Source organism: Ambystoma mexicanum, chromosome 8 (assembly GCF_040938575.1).
Source record: "Ambystoma mexicanum isolate Mex_15411 chromosome 8, UKY_AmexF1_1, whole genome shotgun sequence".
NCBI lineage: Eukaryota > Metazoa > Chordata > Amphibia > Caudata > Ambystomatidae > Ambystoma > Ambystoma mexicanum.
In genome coordinates, this window is record NC_090929.1 from 75,987,997 (window position 1) to 76,011,321 (window position 23,325).

The window sequence follows — 23,325 nt, forward strand, 5'->3', positions numbered from 1 at the left end:
AGGATTGAGCTACCGAGTAGAAATACAGACTGACCTTTTAGTTTAGCAATAATATAGATAAAGTAGCGCGAGGAATGTTACCTAGTGTTTGGAACACAATATACTCCTACACCCCTCTCCGCTCTGCTTCCCAGACAGTAAATTGTCTGCGAAGTGACGTTGAGTGCTCTAGCACATGTTGCCATGTTAAAATACCCACATTTGTAAGTTATAGGTCACAAGCCATTATCACGTGATGAGCTAGCACAAATTCATCATGGTATTCCAAATGTGTATGAAATACATCCACTACCCCGTCTTAGCTCACTTTTTCTATGCCTGTACACATACATTGTGAAACATGAGATCACTCGAGTGCGAATAAACGGTTGTTTATATATTTGTTCCTCGTGACCTTCATTTCTTTGCAGTAGCCTCATATTTTTGGACTAAAAGAATGGAATTGGGCATGTTGGCATTTAAACCATCCCAAACAAAGCACTTTGCGCCCCAGCCCCTCGGTTACCCAATGTATCAAGCAGCCCCATCCAAATGGCAGGTGAGCATGTCGGACAGTTTTTGTTGTTGTGTCTCCTCAAGTTGTGAAAGTACAAATGCAAAACGCAGAGGAGATTGTGTAGGCGGGCATTCCTTTGAATTTTGACACTTGTAGTGTTCCATATGTCTCTTTAGTCTTAGTATTTGTGTTGCTGTGTCTCCTTAAGTCTTGAAAGTAAACTTGCACAACCCAGAGTAGCTATTTTTTGGCAGACATTAAAGGCAGGTATTGGCAAAGTCAATCGCTATGCACCTATTAAAAAGGCTTTGTGAACTCGTTTTTGCCATTTCTATTACTAAACGTATGTCTCTTCTAACACTAACCTTCAGACATTTTTGAAACTTTTAAAGTAATTGCTGGGTAGAGTTCGGGAGTTTACAATTTGTAACTACAGACATAAAATGCAGTAATGTACCAAATTCTCCCAAAAAATGTTGGTACAAATGACGAAATGCACATTTGCATCAAAAAAGATGTGTCATTTTCTCGAAGCGCATTTGCACGTGTGCATCACAGAGGCCCGCATCCCAATGCCCTTCCTCGCCCCCCTTGTGCATTTTTCACAAGTCAAGCAGTCTTCCTGTGCCTGTTGGGACCAGGTGCAGCGGGAGGCATCAATCTCGACGGGGTTATTTCATTTTGAACCACTGCTGCTACACTTGCATTTCTATCCCCGAAACAGGGATAGGAATGCTTTAATTTTTTTCTGTACATTTCACAGTAACAGGCCTTTTAGGGGTGTATCACTATGAAATGTGCTCCCACAACTGGCGGGAGCACTCTTCCAAAACAAATGTATTCAAGGAGGCTGGCCAGCTCATCCTTTGCACATCCGCCAAGGAATGTGCAGGCCGCCTTTGCAAATAAGGTGGCCTGCGCAGTTCTTAAAGTAGCGCAAGTTAAAAAAAGCGCCTTCCTCTGTGCTTTTTCTACTCCTGCCACTTTGTGAGAATCTGCCCCTCAAACTGCAGATAGAAGAACTTATTTGTCAATGCTTGTTTGTTTGTGGGAGACTTCAAATTGTTCCACCAAAATGCATGACTTTTCCACTTCACCACTGATAGGAGTGCCTAGCATGTCAACGAGAGAGGACAAAGGGGATAAAATGTATAGTGGGACAAGAAATAACCACAAACATATGCTCAGATGCGGAACAGAAAATAAGCACCACCCCTATCCCCCGCCCCCCCCTCCGCACCCCTCTGGTCAGGGCCTCACTTGTAGTGTTTGTAGACTGCATCAGGGTCCCTCTGTAAGAACTAATATCTGGACACCAGTATAAACACCCTCTGCCCCTTTACCAGGACACCTATGGAGCACTTGCAGCCCACCATCAGGAATTCACTTTAGAAAGCACTACTAACCCTATTGTAAGCACTGGTACCCCATATCAAGTCCTCACATTAAGCACTAGTAGTCCCCCACACTCCCACCCGCGTCAGGGCCTCACTGTAGAATTGCCGCTCAAGCAGACAGAGTGTCCTTGTCTTGAACCTGCAATGACATCTCTTTGGTGAAGGTTGGGGGAGGTGTAGATGACGATGGGGAGTAATTGGAGATTAAGCAGCGCTCAATACTCCTTTCCTAGGTCAATCATTCACTGCAATCGCTGGTGCCCAGTTGAAGGATACCAAGGATACCCATTGAGGACACTTTTATTGTCATGTGCACACTCACAAGGGGCAATATTTCTAATTATACAGGTCTATGTTAATAAGAATGAAGCAGATGACCCAGGAGAGGCCAGCTCAGCGTATCCAAGCCGCGCTCGGCCAGATGTCTTCAGTAGTCGTTCGGCTCAGCATCCTCTGTGTAGATGTAGGAGGAAGTGTCTTTGGGGCCCGCCCTCGGTAGGGGGTTTATGACACAACTCTCAATATACTCAAAGATGGTGTTGGGGTCTTGGTCCGCGTTGATGTGGATTACGCCGTCGTAGAACTCCTCCACAAGTTGGACGTTGGCGTGGTAGTATTCGAAATCCTGCTCCAGGCTTTCCAGCGAGTCCCGCGGGTTCCGCTGGAGGCGGGCCTGCACCTCCAGAGTGGGGGCGGGCCTGTAAATGGTGTGATACCTGTAAGAGGAGGAGACAAAAAGGAACAATCTTTAGAATTACTGCACGCCAACAGGGCTGTTGATTTGCAGGTTTGAGACATAATTCCACAACATCATGAAACCCCAGTGACAAGTTACTAGTGGGCAGGCTAGCGGGAGATGCATATGGAGGACATTAATGAAGGTACAGAACATGGTGTTCTGGAGGGATAGTTCAGATGAACAAATCAAATGGATATATTAGTCCATTGAGTTACGGATAGGATGTATTGCCAATGCATGTGTGTGTATATGTTTTTGTGATGTGTGTCTGTCTTTAATGTGGAGAAATAGGAGCTACTCCAACTCTGCAATATACCTAGCCAATGACCTCGGTGTGTTCTCTTTAAAACTTGCATTGGGATATTCACTGAAAGAGGATGATAGAATTCCAGACTCTGTATAGACAGATCCAAGTCCATCCGTTGACTGACTGGACTCTCTTTATCGAGGAGGCGTTCTCTAATTGTTATGGTCGTGAAATCATCTATTATGCATAGATATATGAATGTGGCAATTTATGTTTCTGAAGGAAAATATCTTCAAAGGGTTTTTTTCTAATGAGGTCATTGACACTTGCAACATGGAATGTGAAGGGGTTGAATTGTTTGCGAAAGAGAAAGGAGGTATTGTCGAGAGTTTGGAGAGAAAGGGCAGATGTGGTGTTTTTACAAGAAACACACCTTCTAGACAACTCCGAGGGTCTCTTGAAAAATCAAAGGTATAACAAGATGCTCTTGAACTGTCATTCATCAAATTTAAGAGGAGTGGGCATGTTACTTTGAAAAAGGCTAGGGCCATCAGTGGAAAAGGATGCAATGGATGATGAGGGCTGTATCATCCTGGTGGATGTGCGATGAGAAGGGACACTAATAACTCTGGGTTCCATTTATGGACATTGTACTGCCGGGGTATCTTTTTTACAGGCTTCAGCTCATTGCTACGGGTCATGTGTGGGGAATATGTTATTTTAGGAGGGGGTTTTAATTGTGTACTTAATCACAATGTGGACCAGTCCTCTTAACACGGGTTCAATAACTCGAGAGGAAGTAGAGAATTTCAGAGTTTTACAGATATATTTGATCTGGTTGATGTTTGCAGGAATCTTCATCCCAGGGAAAGAGTATATTCCTTCTACTCTCCAGTACATTATTTGTATTTAAGAATTGACTACTTCCTGATCTCACAGCGATTTGTGGAGAAAATGGTTTATGTGGACATACGCGAAAGAAGTCTATCGGATCATTCCCTAGTTAGCATGAAGTTGAACATGGAGAATGAAAGGTGTGACTTTCTTAGATGGCGTCTGAAGCTATTCTGAATGATGAGGAGGCTTTGAATGGATGGAAAAATGTAATTGCGTTATTCTTTGAAGAGAATAATGGATCATCAGATGCACTGATAGTTTGGGATAGTTTCAAGGCATCTATTCTTAGAGAATTGATAAACTGGACGTCGCGGATAAGGAAGTCAGGGTTAGAAGACTTAAAGAGAATGGAGAGTACACTTGGAGAACTGCAAAGGCAATATGAGTTATCAAGGAATAAAGTAGATAGAATGGAGATGATAGGGCTAAAGAGACACTTAAATGTGAAATGGATTTACAGGCAGAAAGGGGACTGTTTTTTCTTAAACAAAAATATTGGGAAGAAGGAACCCGCGGGAGTCAACATCTGCCAAATAAATTAAAGGGCATGGTGGAGAGGTCACATGTCTACAAGATGGATAATGATTCTGGAGAAATGGTGGTCAAAAGGAAAGACATCTGTGAGTACTTCCAATCATTTTGCGTATCTTTATACAAGGAAGAGTTCTGTCTCTCTTGGTTGAATCTAACTCGTTTCTTTGGGAAGGTGAACATTCCTTGTCAGTCTAGTGAGAGTAGAGATTCGCTGGATGCCCTGATTAACGTTGCAGAGGTGTTGATGGTTATGAATCATCTTAATATTGGGAAATCACTGGGCATTGATGGATTACCTGTAGAATTCTATAGATCATTTATTTCTGAGCTTGCTCCAATTCAATGTGGATTATTTAACAGCTTCATGATGGATGGCATTTTGTGTTCGTCCATGAGGGAGGCTATGATTACGTTGATTTCAAAGCCGCGAAAGGATAGAACTAAGTACTCTAATTATCGCCCAATCTCATTGATTAACGTAGATTCTAAGCTGTTCACACATATTCTGGCTAATAGATTGGACACATTTATGGGAGATCTAATAGACGGGTCACAAGCTGGATTCATGAGACAGAGGTATGGGTTTGATAATTTCAGGACAATCATAGATATATTATGGGCCTTCCAAAGGCTGACGTGGAAGAAATGGTGTTAATAATTATGGATGCTGAAAAAGCATTTGATCAGGTTAATTGGACAATCTTGAATTTTACGTTGCTTGAAATGCTATCGGTGCACTGCAATCACATATCACTGCTAGAGTACGGGTGAATGATGAAATCTATACACCTTTCCCGTTATTTAGGGGCACTAAACAGGGGTGTCCATTGTCACCTTTTCTTTTCAATTTAGCACTGGAGTCCTTTGCAGCCTATATTAGACAGGAGTCTAACATTCATGGTCTACGAGTAGGGGACAGAGAGGTTAAAGTGCTTTCCTATGAGGATGACTTGACAGTAATTCTGGTGAGTCCAAAAGAAGGGGTTGGGGGGCTTTACTGAAAATTGTATTTGAAGAAGTCGGTCGACTTTCGGGACACACAATTAATTCGGGTAAGTATGTGGTTTTTCCGCTTAAAGAATCCTTTGTAAGCAGTGGATTGACAGATTGAAATTGTCAGTGGGTCAGTTCTAGTGTGAAATACCTGTGGATCTATCTAGTTTGTGATGTGAAAAAGTTTGTTGAGTTTAATACTAATACGTTAATAGAGGTACTTGAACAGGATGTCCTAAAATGGGAACGAGTAACCTTAAATGTCCGGGCAAAAGTAAATGCTATCAAAATGTTGCTTCTTCCCAAAGCATTATATGTTATCCAATTTTTTCCACTGAACTTCCCCAAGCGTATGCTTAAGCGTATTGACAACGTTTTTCAGGGATTCCTCTGGGGTGTAGGGAAAAGATCAAAAACTCCAGAGCAAATTATGGTTAGAAATGTTACCCGGTATTAGAAAACTGTTGGAAAGGCTTCTTGTTGAAAAAGTCTGCCAATTACCTCATGGATACTAATGTTCCCGAGGCATTGTTGATGGTAATAGAGAGGGAGGCGTTTTCACCATATTACATAGACAGCTAGTACTGAATTGGTAAAATGCCTCGCTTGCCAGCTAGTTTGCCGACTATTAGTGCTACCAAAACTGCACTTGAATCATGGATCAAAGACTGTAATCAGGGTCTTTATATGCACTATGGAGCGTCTATCTGGCATAACGCTGGTTTACAAATAGATAATAAAACGTTAATATGGCGAAGCTGGGTTAATAGGGGTATTATGAAGATTGGAGACGTAGGACAGGATGATAAAATAAAGCCATTTGCAGACCTTGTTAAAAAATATGCGTTGAACAAAAGAGAGCTCAGGAGATATAAGAACCTAGAGGTTCTGAAGACAGAGAGCCAGAAGATGCTGAACTCTTCGATGGGAAATAGGCACAGGGTCTGTGACCTGTCTGACACGCCGCCATGTATGGTGTCAACCTATCTCAAGATGATACCGACAGACAGTTTGTATATAGCTTCGGGGAAAAATTGAGGCAAGCCTGGATAGAAGAGCAATGTAGAAATATAACTACAAAAGAGTGGGAAGGGTTGTGGAGAGTAGATATGAAAGAGAACATTGACTGAAACCTGCGTTCTATGCATCAGAGAATTCTAGGTCACCTATACTATACCATACCATGGTGAGAGTGTTTGGGCTGGGCATGATTTCATGAGTAATGCTGGGGGGTGGCAGGGGAAGAGGCACTTTCCTGCATATGTTAATGGACTGTCCGAGAGTTGTTGATTTCTACAGGGACGTGTTAGATAGACTGGATAGGATCCTGGGTGTGACATTTCCGAGGTCCCGTTCTACTGTTATTCTTCTTTCAATCCGGGGTAGATATGAAGTTCCCTGTGACCGATCAGGCTGGATTGGGGCTATATGTTGTTTCTTTTTTAAGCCTTCATATACATGCACTAAGTGGATTGTTTGAACACCACCAGGGGGCGCGTGTATGATGGTAGCTTAGAAGCGCCACTCCGGCCCCGGGGCCCTTGGAAGTGATTGTGCCCCCACTTTGTAACCCCCCCTCCCCAGTGAGGTGCTGACCCACTAGGTGGCCGGCTGAGCCTGCGGGCCGCCCTTTGTCTGAAAACCCAATGAAAAACACACCCGGCAGAGGGGAGTTTCCGCTCCCTCCCCTTGCTGGTGCGAAGGAGGGACAAAGGAGAGGAGCTGCGGGAGGTGAGACGGCTGAGACTTCTTGGTTTTGACGTGGGGGTGGGAAACCTGGCCCCTGCACCTCTTTCAGCACCAGAGGTGAGTGAGGGGATTGGGTGTGGGCCCCCGAATGAGGGGCGTGTGCCGGCCCCATCACCAGGACTTGGACCTTTACCCCCTCCCTCCCCTCCCCCCCGACAGGTGGTACAGAGTCACATTCCCTTTGGATGCTGCACGGGTGGACGGTTTCCTGGTGAAGGGGAGGCTGTGAACAGAGGAGAGCTTGGACAAACTGAGGTAGGAGTAAGACCCCGTTGGAGACCCCAACCGTGTCCCAGGCTACATGGAGGTGAGATCAAAGCTGGTCGAATTTGTGCACCCAGGCAGACCGGATCCCATGGCTCACCCTGATTTATGGAAAATGGAGACCGGGGGTGGGAGTGCAGATTCGACAGCAACTAAGAGCGATGTGGCATCCCTTCTCGACGAAATCAAGAGCATGAGATCAGATATTGGAGGCAAGGTGGACAGGTTTAGATTAAGAATGGATAAGATGGAGGAGAGGCTCCAGGCGGTGGAGCATAACCAGTCCTCCATGGACACGCTTGAGACCCAATTGGACGGAAGGATGGGTGAAATAGAGCGAAGAGAAGCAGAGATAATCCTGAAGATGGATGATTTTGAGAATCGCAAACGGAGAAATGACCTACGCTTCTTTGGGATACCGGAGGTGGAAGGCGAATCGGACAGAACCCTTAGGAGGATCATACATGACATTACTAAGCTCCTCTTTGAGGATGCCTCTTTTGATAAGACGAAGATCGAGAGGGTTCATAGAGCCGGAGTTTCGGGGAGAGGTCCAAGGTCAGTCCTGGCCCGTTTCCATAACTACCCGGATAGACTCAATCTTGGAAAGGGCGAAGGCAAAGGGGCCACTAATGATGTGTACCACGAGAATCACAATTTTTCAAGACCTGTCTTCCCTGACCCTCAAAAAGAGAAGAATGTGTCTCCCCCTGATGAAATGGCTCAATGAGAATGGAGTCCGGTACAGGTGGGGATTTCCGTTCTCTAATTCCTTTGAACGGGAGGGTCTGAAGTACAGACTTGTTACGGAGGACGAAATAAATAAAACAATTGGGGAGCTGCTCAGTGGAGATGAGGGGGCCCCAGGCTCACAAGGCAAAGGTGAAGTGGACAGACAATGGCGTGCCGGGGCCCCAGAAGGAAGTCGGTCGCCGGATCAAGGAAGTTTCAGAAGCTGAATACTCCACCAACGGACACACCCTGAACACATTACGGGCAGTGGGTGCTTATTGACGGCAGTTGCTTGAAGGGTTAGATGGGTTGGTTGGCGGAGGAGGGGAAGTGGGAGTTTGGGGAGGACAGATTTGAGGATCTTACTACTATGGCTGGGTTAGTGGGGATTATTGGGGTTGTGAGAGGCAGTTTGTTTTTGAACACTAGTTGAATTTGCGGCACTGTGGATTGAGGGGTCATGAGTGGTGGCCTGGGTTTCGGGCTGTCTGGTGGTTCGGCACTCTTCGAGTGACAGTAACTGGAGGGGGCCGGGCGCCTAAAGAGAAGGCGGTGTGGGGTTAGGGGCACGGGGTTCTCGAGAGTATGGTGTTATTGGAAGTTCTTGATCCAACGATGTTATACGCACACTTCCGTTCTGGTCCGGTGCAATGGGGAGGGTGAACTCCCTGGTGGTTAAAGGGGCGGGAAACAAGATAAGGGTATGGCTGACTGAAGGGTAGGTGACAGGGGCGACTGCCTGAGGGTATGCACACTGAATGTGAAAGGGCTAAACTCCCCAACTAGGCGGTCCCTGGTTGATAGGGAATTTAGAAGATGTCCTATTCCTCCAGGAGGCGAAATACTTGAGGGGCGAAGAATGAAGGATGCCCTGTGGTTTGGTGGGGGGACAGTATTGGGGCTCGGGGATAACAAGAAAAGCTGGGGTTGGGATTTTGGTTTGTAGGGGGCTCCGACTGGAGGTTACAAAAGTGTGGTCAGACGTAGAGGGAAAGGCGGCTTTGGCTGCGGAGCAGATTAAGAGAATCAGGTTTACATTTGCCACGATGTATGCCCAGAATCAGGGCTAAAGATAATGATTCAGGGTGGGGGACACTTCATACTGGATGTAGACGTCAATGTCTGGAGTGATGTCAGCATGGACCGACAGTCCGGGCACTCCGGGGAACAGGAGCCCTAGAATCAGGCGAGCGGGGAAATTGCAACGACCATGGACCTATACGGGATGCGTGATATTTGGTGCCACCTCCACCCACGAGACAGGGGTTTACTTTTTACTCCATCTTGACGAGGATAGACTATCTATACCTGGGGGACTTGGCGTTGGGGTCGGATATTCATCCCATTCGTTTATTTCATTTATTGATTTATATTGTGCCAAAAGCCTGGAGGCATCGGGCGCAGAAACACAGGCACAGATTACAAACACATATTGTACGGGGACAAAAAGGGCCCTAACCTAACCTGTCCAAACTGGGTAGGGAGGCCTACTCTTTACTTGAAGAGGTGTGTTTTCAAGCTTTTCTTGAAAGCTATGTAGTTGGATTCCAGTCTGAGACATAGCGCAAGGTTGTTCCGTTTTTTTGCAGCTAGCACAGGGAATGCTCTCCCCAGACCGTTAGATCGTTTATGGGCTGAAACTGAGATCTGACCCAGTGCCTCCGATCTTAGAGAGCGCTGGGTACATGTTGGATGATTCTTTCCTTGAGGTAAGTCGGTGCTTTCCCATGCAGGCATCCATGTACCAGGGTCATGGATTTAAACTGAATCCTGTCCTCCACTGTCAACCAACGAAGGGCTCTTCTATCTGCTCCGATATGCTTTTTTCTTCCTTTTTATTGTTCTGACTGCGTTATTTTCCATAACTTGGCATCTTGCTATACAGCTCTTGTTTGCACCAAGCAATACCGCATTCCCATAGTCAAGACGGGACAGAATGGTGGCCCTTGCGTTGGTAGCGCAGTTCTCTTCACTCATGAATGGCTGTATTGCTCTGAGGAGGTGTAAATCGTATAGGCAGTTCTTATGTAAATAATGGACCTGCGCATCTGCACAGTTGGTCAGACCACGACATGGTGTTTGTCGATATTGGTTGGAATGGCCTTTGCTCCAGGGGCTCGAAGTGGAGATGCAATGAATCTCTGTGGAAGGACCCATGTTTTAGGGAAGAGCCAGAGAAGGGTATCACAGTGTATAGAAGTGGTTATAGTCCCCCTCAAACTAAATGTAGTGGGGACAGACCCAGTCCCCCTCAACCCGAACGTAGATAACTTGGTGGGGTGATCAATGACTCTAAATATTGTAGAAATTAGAATTATAGTGCATCGCAGGAAAGCGCTTTAGAAGACGATCCATATTTATGAAGTCAGAAATGTATGTGCAGTAGAGAATGTGTCAGGTAGTACATGTTATTATATATTATCAAAGAATATAGATCAAAATTGGGGCAGGTCCCAAGTTTTAGGCAAATTTGGGTTGGTCAGGCATTTCATAAGTGATCCGCCATTTTGGGTTTTGTGACAAGATCAGGCACTTCAAAATGGATACTTGCTTGAGCAGACAAAATGGTAGAGTTGTGCTAACCCATTCTGACCTCAGTGGACAGTTTTTTTTTTATAAAGGTTCATCCAGGGGACAAAGGTGGGGGGAATGAGTGGGTAAAACCGGTCTAGGCTAGGTCTGAGAGGCAGATAGGCCGGCGAATCACAAGTCGGAAGAGGAACAGCACATTGATCATGCCATACAAGTCAACGAATCACAGACAGGAAGGGGGTTGAATATGTGACCAGACCATTACCTCACCTCTCTTGATGTGTATATAAGGAGGGAAATTTTTTAACTTTTAGTAAGAGTTCCAGAGATTTTTCTGATGATTTATCCTGTGCCTTGCCTGTTGGAAGAAATAAAGCCGAATGACTTTTTGAAACCAGCCTGAGTGTCCTGCTTGCTCCAGAGTGTCTTCGTGACCCCAAAAGATGCCGAGAGAGAGGGAGAGAGGGAGAGAGAGAAAGAGAGAGAGAGAGAAAGAGAGAGAGAGAAAGAGAGAGAGAGAGAGAAAGAGAGAGAGAGAGAGAGAGAGAGAGAGAGAAAGAGAGAGAGAGAGATGGGACGCTCATGAACAACAGAATTTCTTTATCCTAATGACACTGGGGAGGTGCGTAGGGACATTGTGTGGGAGGCAGCGAAGGCTACATGGAGAGGGATATCGATTAGAGAGGTGGCTCGTAGAAAGAGAGAGCACACCCTCACAGAGAAAGGACTGAGGGACAAAATAAGGGTCCTGGAGAGGCAGGCACAGGTGACCCAAGACGGTAGGAAGGACCTCGCCCAAGATGCGAGGGGCATGAGGGAGGAATCGAGAGTCCTCGAAGAAGGAAAAATAGTCTGCAGCCTACTATTTTTGAAACAGAAGTTTTATGAGATAGAGAACAAGGAGGATACTCTTTTGGTGGCCAGGCTACGTGGTCAGCGAGCTGAGAGGTGGGTTGCTGAGGTAGAGGGGAGGACATCTGAGGGTTCGGCCAAAGGTATTCAGGAGGCATTTGCATTATTCTACGAGGGCCTGTACAGGAGTGAAGAGACAGCGGATGCAGAGGAAATTAGGAAATACTTAGACTCCAAACCTCCCCTGCTCATGGAAATGGAATCGGACAGCCTGGAAGCTCCAATCACTGGGGAAGAAATTAGGTTGGCTATCGGGCGGTTGAAGTTAGGTGGATGACGGCTTCACATCAGGATTTTATAGGTCCTTTCTTCCGGCCCTGCTCCCCTTCCTAACACTCTTTCACTCATTGGAATGTTCTGGGACATCTCCAACAGGTTTGGTTTCCCAGACCTGGATTTATTTGCATCCAAGGAGACGGCTCTGGGCCAGTGCTTCTATGCCGAGCCACCAGACCATCACTCGGGCAGAACGGATGCATGCAAGCCCTTGACCAGCCCACCGATCTTTATGCATTTCCACCGTCCCCCTTATTTCCAGAGTGGAAGCAGCAGTGAAAGAGGTAAGGGCACACTCCGATTCTAGTAGCCCCTTTTTGGCGAAGCCTGTCCTAGTTTCCATTGGTGGCCTTCTGTGGCTGTTGCCCCTCTCCCATCTCTTATGTCCTTCAAGCACACGTGGGGTGTGCCCAACAGGTCCTTACAATTGGCAGCTGGAACCTGAGGATTAGGGCTTCTAAGGCACGGCGTGTGCAGTACAGTGGCTTTATGGGTACATCATTCATGAAGGCCTGCAACGCGTTCGTGCTATGCCAAGCACAGGTGTTCTTTTGAGAAATGGTGAGCACAACAGGAGTCGCTTTTCCTGCCTAGTACAACCCCTCTGTCCTGGCCCGTCGATGCTCAGAAACCAGTGGCCAGCCATTAGGGTATTCAGAGGTACACAGAGTGTGTATGGGACTCCCATGCCGCTCTCCCATTTGTTGAAGAGATTTGTTCTAGTTGGACCCCCTGGCAGGCTGCAGGTTCGACCCTGAGACATTGGGCTGCTCTTACAAGCTCTGCAATCACCCCACTGTGCACTCTTATTCCGTAGAGCAAGGACTTCTCTCTTTGAAGACCCTCATTCCTGATAGTCATCACATGGACATACTGGCTTGGTGACTTATGGAGCAAACCTTTGCTGTTGGTTAAGCCAGATGGGTTAATCTTACAACCAGATCTTGAGTTCAAGACTGATGAGTTTTTCATTCTTCCACGGGTTCAAGGAACTCATTCTTCTTCCTTTCCTGCCTGTCTGCTTGCCTGCTTGCACTTGAAGTCGCTGATGGCGTTGCTCGACTGTCTCTGCTGCTCTGGCTGCCTCTCTATGCTGAGCATCAGACGGTGTTCCAAAAGTACTTAGTCTCTTGGGTGGCATGACGATTGCATTACAGCTTTGGTGTGTCTGGCTGTCTCAGTGCTGCCTGTCTGCCTGCTTGTGCTTGAAGTCGTTGATGGCGTTGCTCGTCTGTCTCTGCTGCTCTGGCTGCCTCTCTATGCTGAGCACCAGACGGTGTTCCAAAAGTACTTAGTCTCTTGGGTGGCATGACGATTGCATTACAGCTTTGGTGTGTCTGGCTGTCTCAGTGCTGCCTGTCTGCCTGCTTGTGCTTGAAGTCGTTGATGGCGTTGCTCGTCTGTCTCTGCTGCTCTGGCTGCCTCTCTATGCTGAGCACCAGATGGTGTTCCAAAAGTACTTAGTCTCTTGGGTGGCATGACGATTGCATTACAACGTTGGTGTGTCTGGCTGTCTCAGTGCTGCCTGTCTGCCTGCTTGCACTTGAAGTCGCTGATGGCGTTGCTCGACTGACTCTGCTGCTCTGGCTGCCTCTCTATGCTGAGCACCAGACGGTGTTCCAAAAGTACTTAGTCTCTTGGGTGGCATGACGATTGCATTAGAGCTTTGGTGTGTCTAGCTGTCTCAGTGCTGCCTGTCTGCTTGCTTGCACTTGTAGTCGCTGATGGCGTTGCTCAACTGTCTCTGCTGCTCTGGCTGCCCCTCTACGCCGAGCATCAGATGATTTCCTAAAAGTACTTCGTCTCTTGGGTGGCATGGTGATTGCATGACAGGTTTCTTGTCACTTGGGATGTGTTCTTCTTAAGTGATAAGACTAATTTCCAGATTACTTGTACTCATTTTTGGCGCATTCTTAACTTTTAATAGGGTAATCTGTTAAGCAAATGGTAAGCCCTGCAGGGCAATATGTAATGGGCCTCATTACAAGTTTGGAGGTAGCCGTGCCTGTAATACAGGCAGGCTAGCTCCAAACTTGTGAAAAAAATCAGGCACCCGCGAATGGGCAATTACCGGATCATTCCGAATTTGGCGGACCCGGTAATTGCCCATTCACGGGTGCCGGTAATAAGGGACTCCCCATCCCCATTTGGCCCAATAGGACTGAATGGGAATGGGGAGGGTTGTAGCACCAGTACCGTTAATAACGGTACAGATGCTACCATCCTGTTCTGCTTGCGGGTGCCGGTACGGCCACCAGGTCAGACCTCTTGGCTGCAAGGGCACCCGCAAGCAGAACTTGTATGGCGGTACGGTAGCAACAGTGCCTGTAGCGATACCAGCACCGTTGTTGCCTTACTTCCATGCTTGAAATGAGGCCCAATGCTCTTTTGTCACTATTCCAACATGGCCGCCGCCATGCCGACATCATTTCTTGAAAGAAAGTGCTGGCCCGTTTGCCCAATTCTGGGCACGATCGATTGGCTGGCCGCCTAAATATCCCATCCTGCACAGGGAGCCGGCAGGTGATGCCGGCCACCACAAAGGCCTTCCACTAAGGTCCATTGACTCTACATCTGTCTGGCAATGTCTGCTTTGCCGGGTGCCTCTTCCTATTTCCTCTTTGCAAGAAAATCAGCACTTCCATGATATTCACCTTAGGCAAGCCTCGGCCCGTAGCCGGCGACTGATTCGACTCTTTGAGCTGTCCTCCTACAATCCTGGCTCGCACTGCTTGCTCACTTTTACTGGCAGCTTTGCACACCCTGCCCTTCACAGCCCTTCACGCTGGATGCCGCAACATCACAAAGCTGCATGCAAGCTGCTACATTGCTACATTGCCTAGCCCTGAAGTTGCCTCTACTGCCATGAACTCCCTCCCTTAGGTTTCCATGCACTGCTATCAGCTGTGAAGGTAAGTCGCAGCAGGGGGCCGCTGCCTGCGCACCAACATTGCTCTTGAGCGCTCAGTGTACTAACTCTGACTGTTCATCCTCGCACTGCTTAGGATCCCTACCTGTAACCCACCTACTAAGTCTGGCCAGCCATGCGCTACACCTGTGCTGTATTATATCTGTACCCCCTACTATATCAATTGTACATCTGATGTAGCCCCCCCCGTAACATGAGGCGTGGCTTATCCAGACTGAGAACCTACCCTAATGTTGTCTTTGCATATCTGAACACCCGATTTAGCCCCCTGTACCATGAGGTGTGCCTCTACCAGATTTATGCTTTTCAAGATCCACTGGCCTATTGTAACCCTTATGCGCGGTCTTGCACTTTATAAAATGTCACTTCGCACTTACTGTAACTAGCACTTAGATGGCTGAGAGTTGTGTGCGCTGCTATAAATACAATAAATAAATAAATAAATACAAATAAATGTTTAGCTTGTGTTATGGTCGTTTGTTAAGCAAAATAAGAATTAGTTCCAATTTCCTCCACCAGGGGCGCCACCTTACCAACTTTAAGCCACACTATTAGAAGTTACTTCCATTAGATCCCTTTGGTGCCCTCTACATAGTTCCCCCTTCATTTCTATAGCAGAGAAACAGACAGACACACTTTCAAAAATATATATCACATAGTTGGTAATTGTAATGCATGAGTGCGCCGAGACCTCTACCCCAGATATGCAGCGCTATGCAAAACAAGCTAAACTGGTATTAAACGTTTGGCTGGCTGATGCCCACCCGCGATCCGGCACGGCGTCTATACATCCCATTGCACGGTATACTGCAAGTCTGGGAGCAGGCTGCAAATAAGCCATGCGCTGACCCACGTCAGATGCAGGAGTGACCACTCACAGCCACTGGTGGGCCTGCATCTTGTGGGTGGTAGCGTGGAAGGATTCTATGTTCATTCTTTGCCCAGTTTTAATGTGCTGGCACTTTTTGCTGTAAATATTTTGCCAGAAAAAAATCAGCAATGTTTTGTATTTTATTGCCCCACTCCCCTATTATTTATTCCCTGTACACCACCCCACCCTATGGCTTATATGCCCCCCACAAAATGTTTAAATGTTTTTTTCGGCAAAATAATTTCGGCAAAAAGTGCCACGAAAAAAGAATGGGTGATGAATGAACGTCGTACCCATGTAAGCCCCCACAGCCCCCAGCTGCCCCCTGGCGTGCAGAACACCTGCGGTGGGCCTGTATACACATGTTGATGAATTGCTTGCCACATTGGGTCCAGTGGGGACAACATGAGATGTAAACATATGAAAGAGCTCAGACACAGTCCCCCGGTGGGCTTGCCATCCAGAGCAATGGATGGGTACACTGACCTTTCCCCGGTCACGGGGTCCGTCATCCTCTGGGAGAGGCGCTCCATGGCAACTTCATCCGGGATATCCAGGAAGAACACCCTGTGGGGACAAGATCAACATTTCTAGGGTCAATTTAGGGATCTGCTTAGAATCACAGCACTTTTCATAGTGAAGCAAGGGAGGTCTTGGGCGGATAGCTCAGGGGCAACGTGCTCACCTTGGAAGCAACAGGTTTGATCCCCGGGTCCACGCTTAGAAACCTCTGGATATTAAGTGCGTTATAAATAACCTATCATATCATCTCATCTTCTGGATCCCTTTTTACAGGCAAGATCAAACCATAACATGCTAATATACTTCCCATGCACAGCTCTTGGGTTGCTTTCCTCAGGCTATTTTGCCAGTGGAAGATTTGTAGTTTGGATTTAGTGACCAAGGAGTGGGTGGATCAGAACCAGTTTACATGAGGGCGACCCCTGCGCAGAGCAGGCCCATGACGGGTGATCACGAGAGTGATAGGTGAGCAGGTGGTGGTCCAGGTGGCGAGGGGGGGGGGACCCACCGACCAGACACTTTGTGTACAGTGTATGCAGATATCAATAGTTACATTGCACACATCTGTTTGCAATTGACTTCAGTTCCTGCGGGTGTGAATACGAGGCGTGGGGATATTTACACTGTAGGTATCCTGCGCCCCCAGCGGCCATGGAGGGAATGACTGAGACTTGTCTTGGGGGCCACAAGATGGGCTGTGGTTTTGGTTTATAAGGGCATAGGGAGTTCCAGTAGTGGGGCACAAGGAGAGCGAAGGAGCACAAAAGAATGGGCAGCACAAGGGTGGGGAGGGCAGGTAACTACCAGATAGAGTAGGGTTCAGATCACATGGTGCTAGGGGGGGCGTTAGGAGCGACAGAGAATGCATGGACTTAAATACAAGGGGAGGGATTCCAAGAGGGGCCAGTTGGAGCAGAGTTAGGAGTCGACTGAGGAGAGGGAGGATGAAGAATGATTTATAGGTAACTCCTGTGGCACAGCTGGCTTTATTCATGCAGTTGTCAATAACCGAGACAAATTGAGCTTTGGTGAAGGGTCTGCCTTGGAAAAGTTTTTGATGGCGAGTTGAAATGTTAGGAATTGCACTGAGGAGTAGGGAAGAGTAGAGAAGACGGAACCAGAGGTGTTTCCAAATTCACAAGCTGCCCTGTCTGGTTATCCGGTGTCCTCCTGGACACTACTTCTAAATCTCTCTACCTCCCACCTTACCCGACAACGCACCTCCACACATAGCCCCAGCAACAAAATACAGGTACCCCCAAGGCACATGCATCTCTACGAAATCTCCGTAAACACCACACTAACACCACAGATACACCAACAATTTACACTACCAACGTGGAGTGCAAATTAACCACTGCTTCAGGCAACTCTGAACATTTCTAAAATGCACAAACCACACAATGTTACCTTTTGCGATCCTCACACGCCAACATTGCAACAAAGCAACCTTGCTATGTTACCTTTACTCCTAGGTTTGTCTGCTCCCCCACCCCTTGCTCTTGCAGAGCCTGATAAAAATGGCAACGGTTGTGCTATACCGAACCCAGTGTAGAGGAGCAGCTGAATGCCTCTGCAGGAAGTCCCGCCCCCTACTTCCGGTATGTTGGGAGCCTGAGATCGTGCCATGCCTGACACCAGCAGCTATGACCATACTGCAGAGAATTTTTGAAAGAAGATACCCTCTGAGAAAGCCCTATCAAATGTATTCGCGAAGAGATGAGAATTTGAGGGAGGCACTCCCCGAAGGAATATGAGAAAGAGTGAAAGAGGAGATAGTGACGTTAGCAGAAACGAGTGTGACGCACTAAAAAGACTGGCTGAAGAGAATGCACAGGTCATATAGAAACAGATGATGAAGTTAAGAATCACGTAAACTTCCATATGCGAAAAAGAGGATTGCAAGTGTGTGACGCACTGCAGAAAAAGCAAGCTGTTCAATGACTGTACAACGCAAGTAGACTAAGTGTTCTTAGAAGCTGGCTATACGTAGTGTACGTATAGAAGCTGGACATCGGTTTCATGAATTTAGTAAGTTTGGACCCATGGAAAAGAAGGATCGAGAACTGTGTTGCAGCAAGAATTATCTGAGATCGCAGACTTGAATGGTGAAGCTGTCTGGCCCGGTATCACAGTTGAAGCAAGCCAAGGCCGGTTATCTATTCTCAAGACAGTAAACGTGAAAAGACGAATCATCCCTTGTTAAGGTGGGAAGAAAGAACACTGAGCGTGCCAACCAATTGTAGGGGGCCATATATCGAAAGGGCTTTATAGTTTGAGAGCCAATGATATACTGTGTACTTAATAAAGTTAAAGATGACTTGCACTAGAGGTGGGCACATGATGTTCACCTGACAGTCACACTCACAACCCGACCCCTTATAGAAAGTATACTTAGATGTTCCCCTTGATCCTATCATAATCCCTTGTAGGTTTCTCTTATTTGCCACATAGTATGATGTCACAGATGTGGAATTTTTACTATATAACTGTGATTTTGTATGCAATGTATGAGAGATTCGAGCGACTGTCCGTTGATGTCCGTTGTAACTCGCTGTTTTAGACAATTGATAATAAAACAGAAAACCGTTGCCATCTTCCTGAGTTGTTCGATTATTTGGTGTCAGAGTTATTCTGCATCCCATCCATTGCATGCGTGTTACCCAAAGGGCTCTAAGCTCACCAGTAACATAGCAGAACATGGCATAGCAAGGCGTATCGCTCATTCTCCTGTGGGGCAGAGCTGTGCCAGGGACTGACAGCAGCACAGAAGGAAGTGAACATTGTGCTATGCTAGAATCTCTGGTGCCCTGGCTTGCTGGTGAGAAGGGAGCACCTCTAGTGACTGACAGCAGCAAGGAAGGAAGTGAACGTTGGTTCTGCTGCAGTCAGTGCGCTATGCTAGAATCTCTGGTGCCCTGGCTGGCTGGTGAGAAGAGAGCACCTCCACTGACTGACAGCAGCAAGGAAGGAAGTGAACGTTGGTTCTGCTGCAATCAGTGCACTATGCTAGCTATGCTAGAATCTCGGGTGCCCTGGCTGGCTGGTGAGAAGAGAGCACCTCTAGTGACTGACAGCAGCAAGGAAGGAAGTGAACGTTGGTTCTGCTGCAGTCAGTGCGCTATGCTAGAATCTCTGGTGCCCTGGATGGCTGGTGAGAAGAGAGCACCTCCAGTGACTGACAGCAGCAAGGAAGGAAGTGTACGTTGGTTCTGCTGCAGTCGGTGAGCTATGCTAGAATCTCTGGTGCCCTGGCTGGCTGTGAGAAGGGAGCAACTCCAGTGACTGACAGCAGCAAGGAAGGAAGTGAACGTTGGTTCTGCTGCAGTCAGTGCGCTATGCTAGAATCTCTTGTGCACTGGTTGGCTGGTGAGAGCACCTCCAGTGGCTGGCAGCAGCAACGAAGGAAGTGAGCATTGGTTTCGCTGCAGTCAGTGCGCTATGCTAGAATCTCTGGTTGTCAAACGGGAAATTATATCGTACCTCCTATTGCAACGATTATATGTATATTGGCCTACGCCAAGCTGCTTATAAGCCACTTGCGAAGGAATCCGTGTTGCAAGGTCCTGACCTTAAAATCAATGTAAGCCGCCATTTTAGGTCAATCCGCCATTTTAGGTTTGCTTTGTAAAGTCACCCTGTGAGTTAAAATGGTGGAAGATGATCATTCCGAAATACAACATGGCCATCTTGACCTCTGTGTGTAATTAATATGTAACTTGCCTGCAGGCCACTTGTTGAGGTCGTGAACTGAGACCTTGTCCTTCATTGACCTGTGTGTAAAGGATTACTCTGAAACTAATCTGCGAGCATATGTTAAGAACAACGTATTCAAATACTGAACTAAGAACACTTGTTTAACTACATTGTATTAATGTTTGAGAAGACCTGTATGTGAAGTCCCAGAATACACAGTTGCCGTGTAGGCTTGTTGACGTATGTATTAAAGGCAAACTAGTTACATGTGGATATGCGAACTCGGCATGAACCCTAGATCAGTAATGTATTAGAGGAATATTAACCCGAAGCAGGGTTGGACATTGTGTTCGCAAATAGTATAAAAGAGCAATGAATTCTAATGTACAGCGTCTCTCACTGAACACACTGAACCACGCTGGAGTGCGTTGCGTTGTACTGAGGACCGATAGCTATCTGTTACTTTTCTTGGAAAACTGTTCAGTATAAAATAAAGTTTTTGGTATGTTCCTTTGTAACCCGTGTTCGTTGTATTTCCTTTTGGGGTACTCAGCCTCGATATTTTGATTTTGTTTTCACAGTTGACGCACGAATAGGGACCCTCAAGATTGATGCCGGATTATCGAAGGTTGACCCTTGCTATCGGACCGGGATCAGACGGTGTGACAAAAAGGGACCCCACTGAATGTGACGCGACACCTCAGCACGCTGCACGACCCAATCCCTGGAAGATTAGCTTGTGGTCCGAGACGGCATCTTGATGAGGGTCCACTTATCGAGGCAGGCAGACTTGCCAAAATCACCAAACACAAGGTAAGATTAGTTAGGTAAGATTCTTTGAAATCCGATCGGACCTCCTTAGGAAATCGATCAGGTGAGTCGTGACCCGACTCTTAAATAATCCTGATAATTTGATTTTGGCGTATTGTATCTGCAGACACAATTATTGACCAGGTAACACCAATAATTTGATATGCCTGGGAAATTGTCTACCTGCTTCAGGGCGTTATTCCGCAGCGATAGACAATCTTTAGAATTTAGCCGTCCAGTACCACAGGAGGGGTCGCCGGCGTGTACTATGTACTGTAAGCATGGCATTGGAAGTATAGTGTTTAATGATATTTGGCACAGACAAACCAGACATGCCTCTGAACTTCAGTGGCCAATCAATGGTAGTTTTGAAATCCCTCGTATTGAGTATTTAGAGTCAATTCTATTAAAGAAAAAGGCTAGACCTGCAACATTTGATGTTTTGCAGAACTGGAAAAAAGAAGCGTTACAGCAACTTAAGAGTAGAGAAAAACATGCGCGCCGTCATAAAACGAATGCCAAAAAGCATTATTGTATGACCAAGATAAACATTCTGAGTCGACTAGGAATATGGATAGGGCTTTCTCACTTGGAATTCAGAAAATCTATCCTTCTAAAGACCTTCATGTACTGACGAATTCATAAACAAATTATTAAATGAACGAAGGCCTCGTGCCTCTGCGCCACCTCCGTATGTTCCTTTTCCTGCTGCTTTGCCTCTTCCTCCTGTTATTCCTGCTATACCTGCTGTTGTTCCCGTTGTTCCTGCTCCTCCTAATGTTCCCCTTCCTCCAGCTCCTCCACCTCTTCTTATTGCACCAGTTACAGTACCTCCATTGAATTTGCCTGCCCCCTCTCTTCCAAGTGGTCCTGAGCCGCTTGTAGTCGATCAAGGTGCGGGGTCGAAGGTTGTCACTCGTAATATTGTACCACCAGAGAAGAAACGTGATTTGATTGCATGGGCTAAGCATTGTATGGAGAGGGATGATCAAGCTAATGTTTTTGCCACACTTTTTAATATGGATAATTTTCCTGAGAAAAAAGTTTTTATTGAAGGTTTAGGGATTCATTTATGTGTAATGTGGGACAAATTAAATAATACAGATCTCCCGCAAGGGTTAAGGGATCTAAACATTTTAGCGTTTTCAAGAGACACTGTGGAGAAAGTAAATGAGCATGTCGAAAGGTTATTTGAGTATAGAAAGGAGTTGGAAAGGTTACAGAATGAGGATGACAAGGGGGAAAGTATGTATGTACAAAAACGGTTCCTTCCTTGTCGAAAAACGATATCTGAGGAGGCACGAATTTGTACGAAGGACGCGCTTAGCTGGATTTCAGATATGTTGATAACTCCAGTTGAGGTATATGACACATATAGTCAGTATACTCCAGAAATGCAGAGGAAAGTGATACAGGTAATGATAGAGTACCTACAGGATGATTGTGTAAAAAGAAAGATTAGTTGTCCCACAGAGTTATTGAGTATTTATAAGAGAGCTTTTTCACTTGACACTTCTTCGACTGCTTTAGCGCTCGACTTAGCTCTGTTGCTTAGTAAGCGTTCGGAGTCACCTACTTCTCAGTTGCCTATGAGAGAGGTTCCTCCGACATTTGTCCCGAAGGTTGAGATTGCGGCCGATACTGCACAGGATATAGTCGCTGTGAACATTCCTGCACATTATGTATCGCAGTTTGTTAATGTCCCGTTCTCAAGTGAATACTATTAGACAATCTGTTCCTGATATTAGGAAAAATCCGACAGGATTCTATAAAGAAATAGAGTCCGTCTTGCAGTCCTCAGTGTTCACCTTAGGGGATATTGATTTGTTATTTCCTGTACTCCTGCTCGTAGATTTGTGGAAACAAGTTAGGACTATAGACGACGTACCAGGGTTGGGAGATACATGGGCGAATATAACTAGATTCGATGGAGAAAGGCCAGCTGGTGAAAGACCGCCCCAGGTGATACTAACTTTGCCTGATAGAATTATTACAAAATTGCAAACCATAATTCCAGAGAAAAGAATTATTTGGGACAAACTTACGGCCTGTGTCCAAGGGAAGTCTGAGGGTGCTACCGACTTCTTTAATCGGTTCGCACAGGTATTTTTGGATTTCAGCGGACAAGACTTAGGCACAGAGTCTGGGAAAAGTTTATTTGTGGACAGATTTGTGCGTGTATTGCTGCCTGACATCCAGTCACAAATTATGTCTTCTGAGCGCGCTTGGCAGACGAAGTCCCAATCAGAAGTACTGCACATGGCTCAGTACTACGAGAATCGTGTCAATAATGAAAAAGATAGAGTTGAAAAATGAAAAGGTGATTTAAAGACTAAAGTATTATTACAGCAAATTATTAGAGGCCCCAGAGCGGGTAGTTCGCAGATTAGAGGTCAGTACATTCTGCAAGGGAATGTGCCCTTGGGTCCTGTGAACATTAACCAGTGTGCCTATTGTCGACAAGAGGGTCATTGGCGTGCACAATGCCCCGTCCTTCGACATAGGTCGAACAACACATTTGGGAATATGGGTAGACGATCCAGAGGTCGCCCGGGTGTAGGGGGCCCTGGTAGAGGTCAGTTTGCACAGGATCCTCAGCAACCTTTTTCACAGGATAATCAGACTTTGGGTGTGGATACTAGGAACATATTTGATCATCCTTCTGCTGCATATCTATCTGAAGAGCTTCCTTTTGATGATATTCTGTTTCGTTAGGATTGCCCTAAGCA

The 23,325-nt window shown here is 46.4% G+C and overlaps 1 protein-coding gene across 1 annotated transcript in view; it reads right to left on the reverse strand.

Annotated features, from left to right (window-relative positions):
• Positions 1-2,153: 2,153 nt before the first annotated feature.
• AK8 (adenylate kinase 8) overlaps positions 2,154-23,325 on the reverse strand; it is a 564,615-nt gene continuing 543,443 nt past the window's right edge. The window contains exons 12-13 of the mRNA XM_069609314.1: positions 16,055-16,135; positions 2,154-2,609 (exon numbers count right to left, since the gene is read on the reverse strand). Coding sequence (XP_069465415.1) covers positions 2,321-2,609; positions 16,055-16,135 — 370 coding nt within the window. The 3' untranslated portion in view covers positions 2,154-2,320. The remainder of the gene's footprint in view (positions 2,610-16,054; positions 16,136-23,325) is intronic.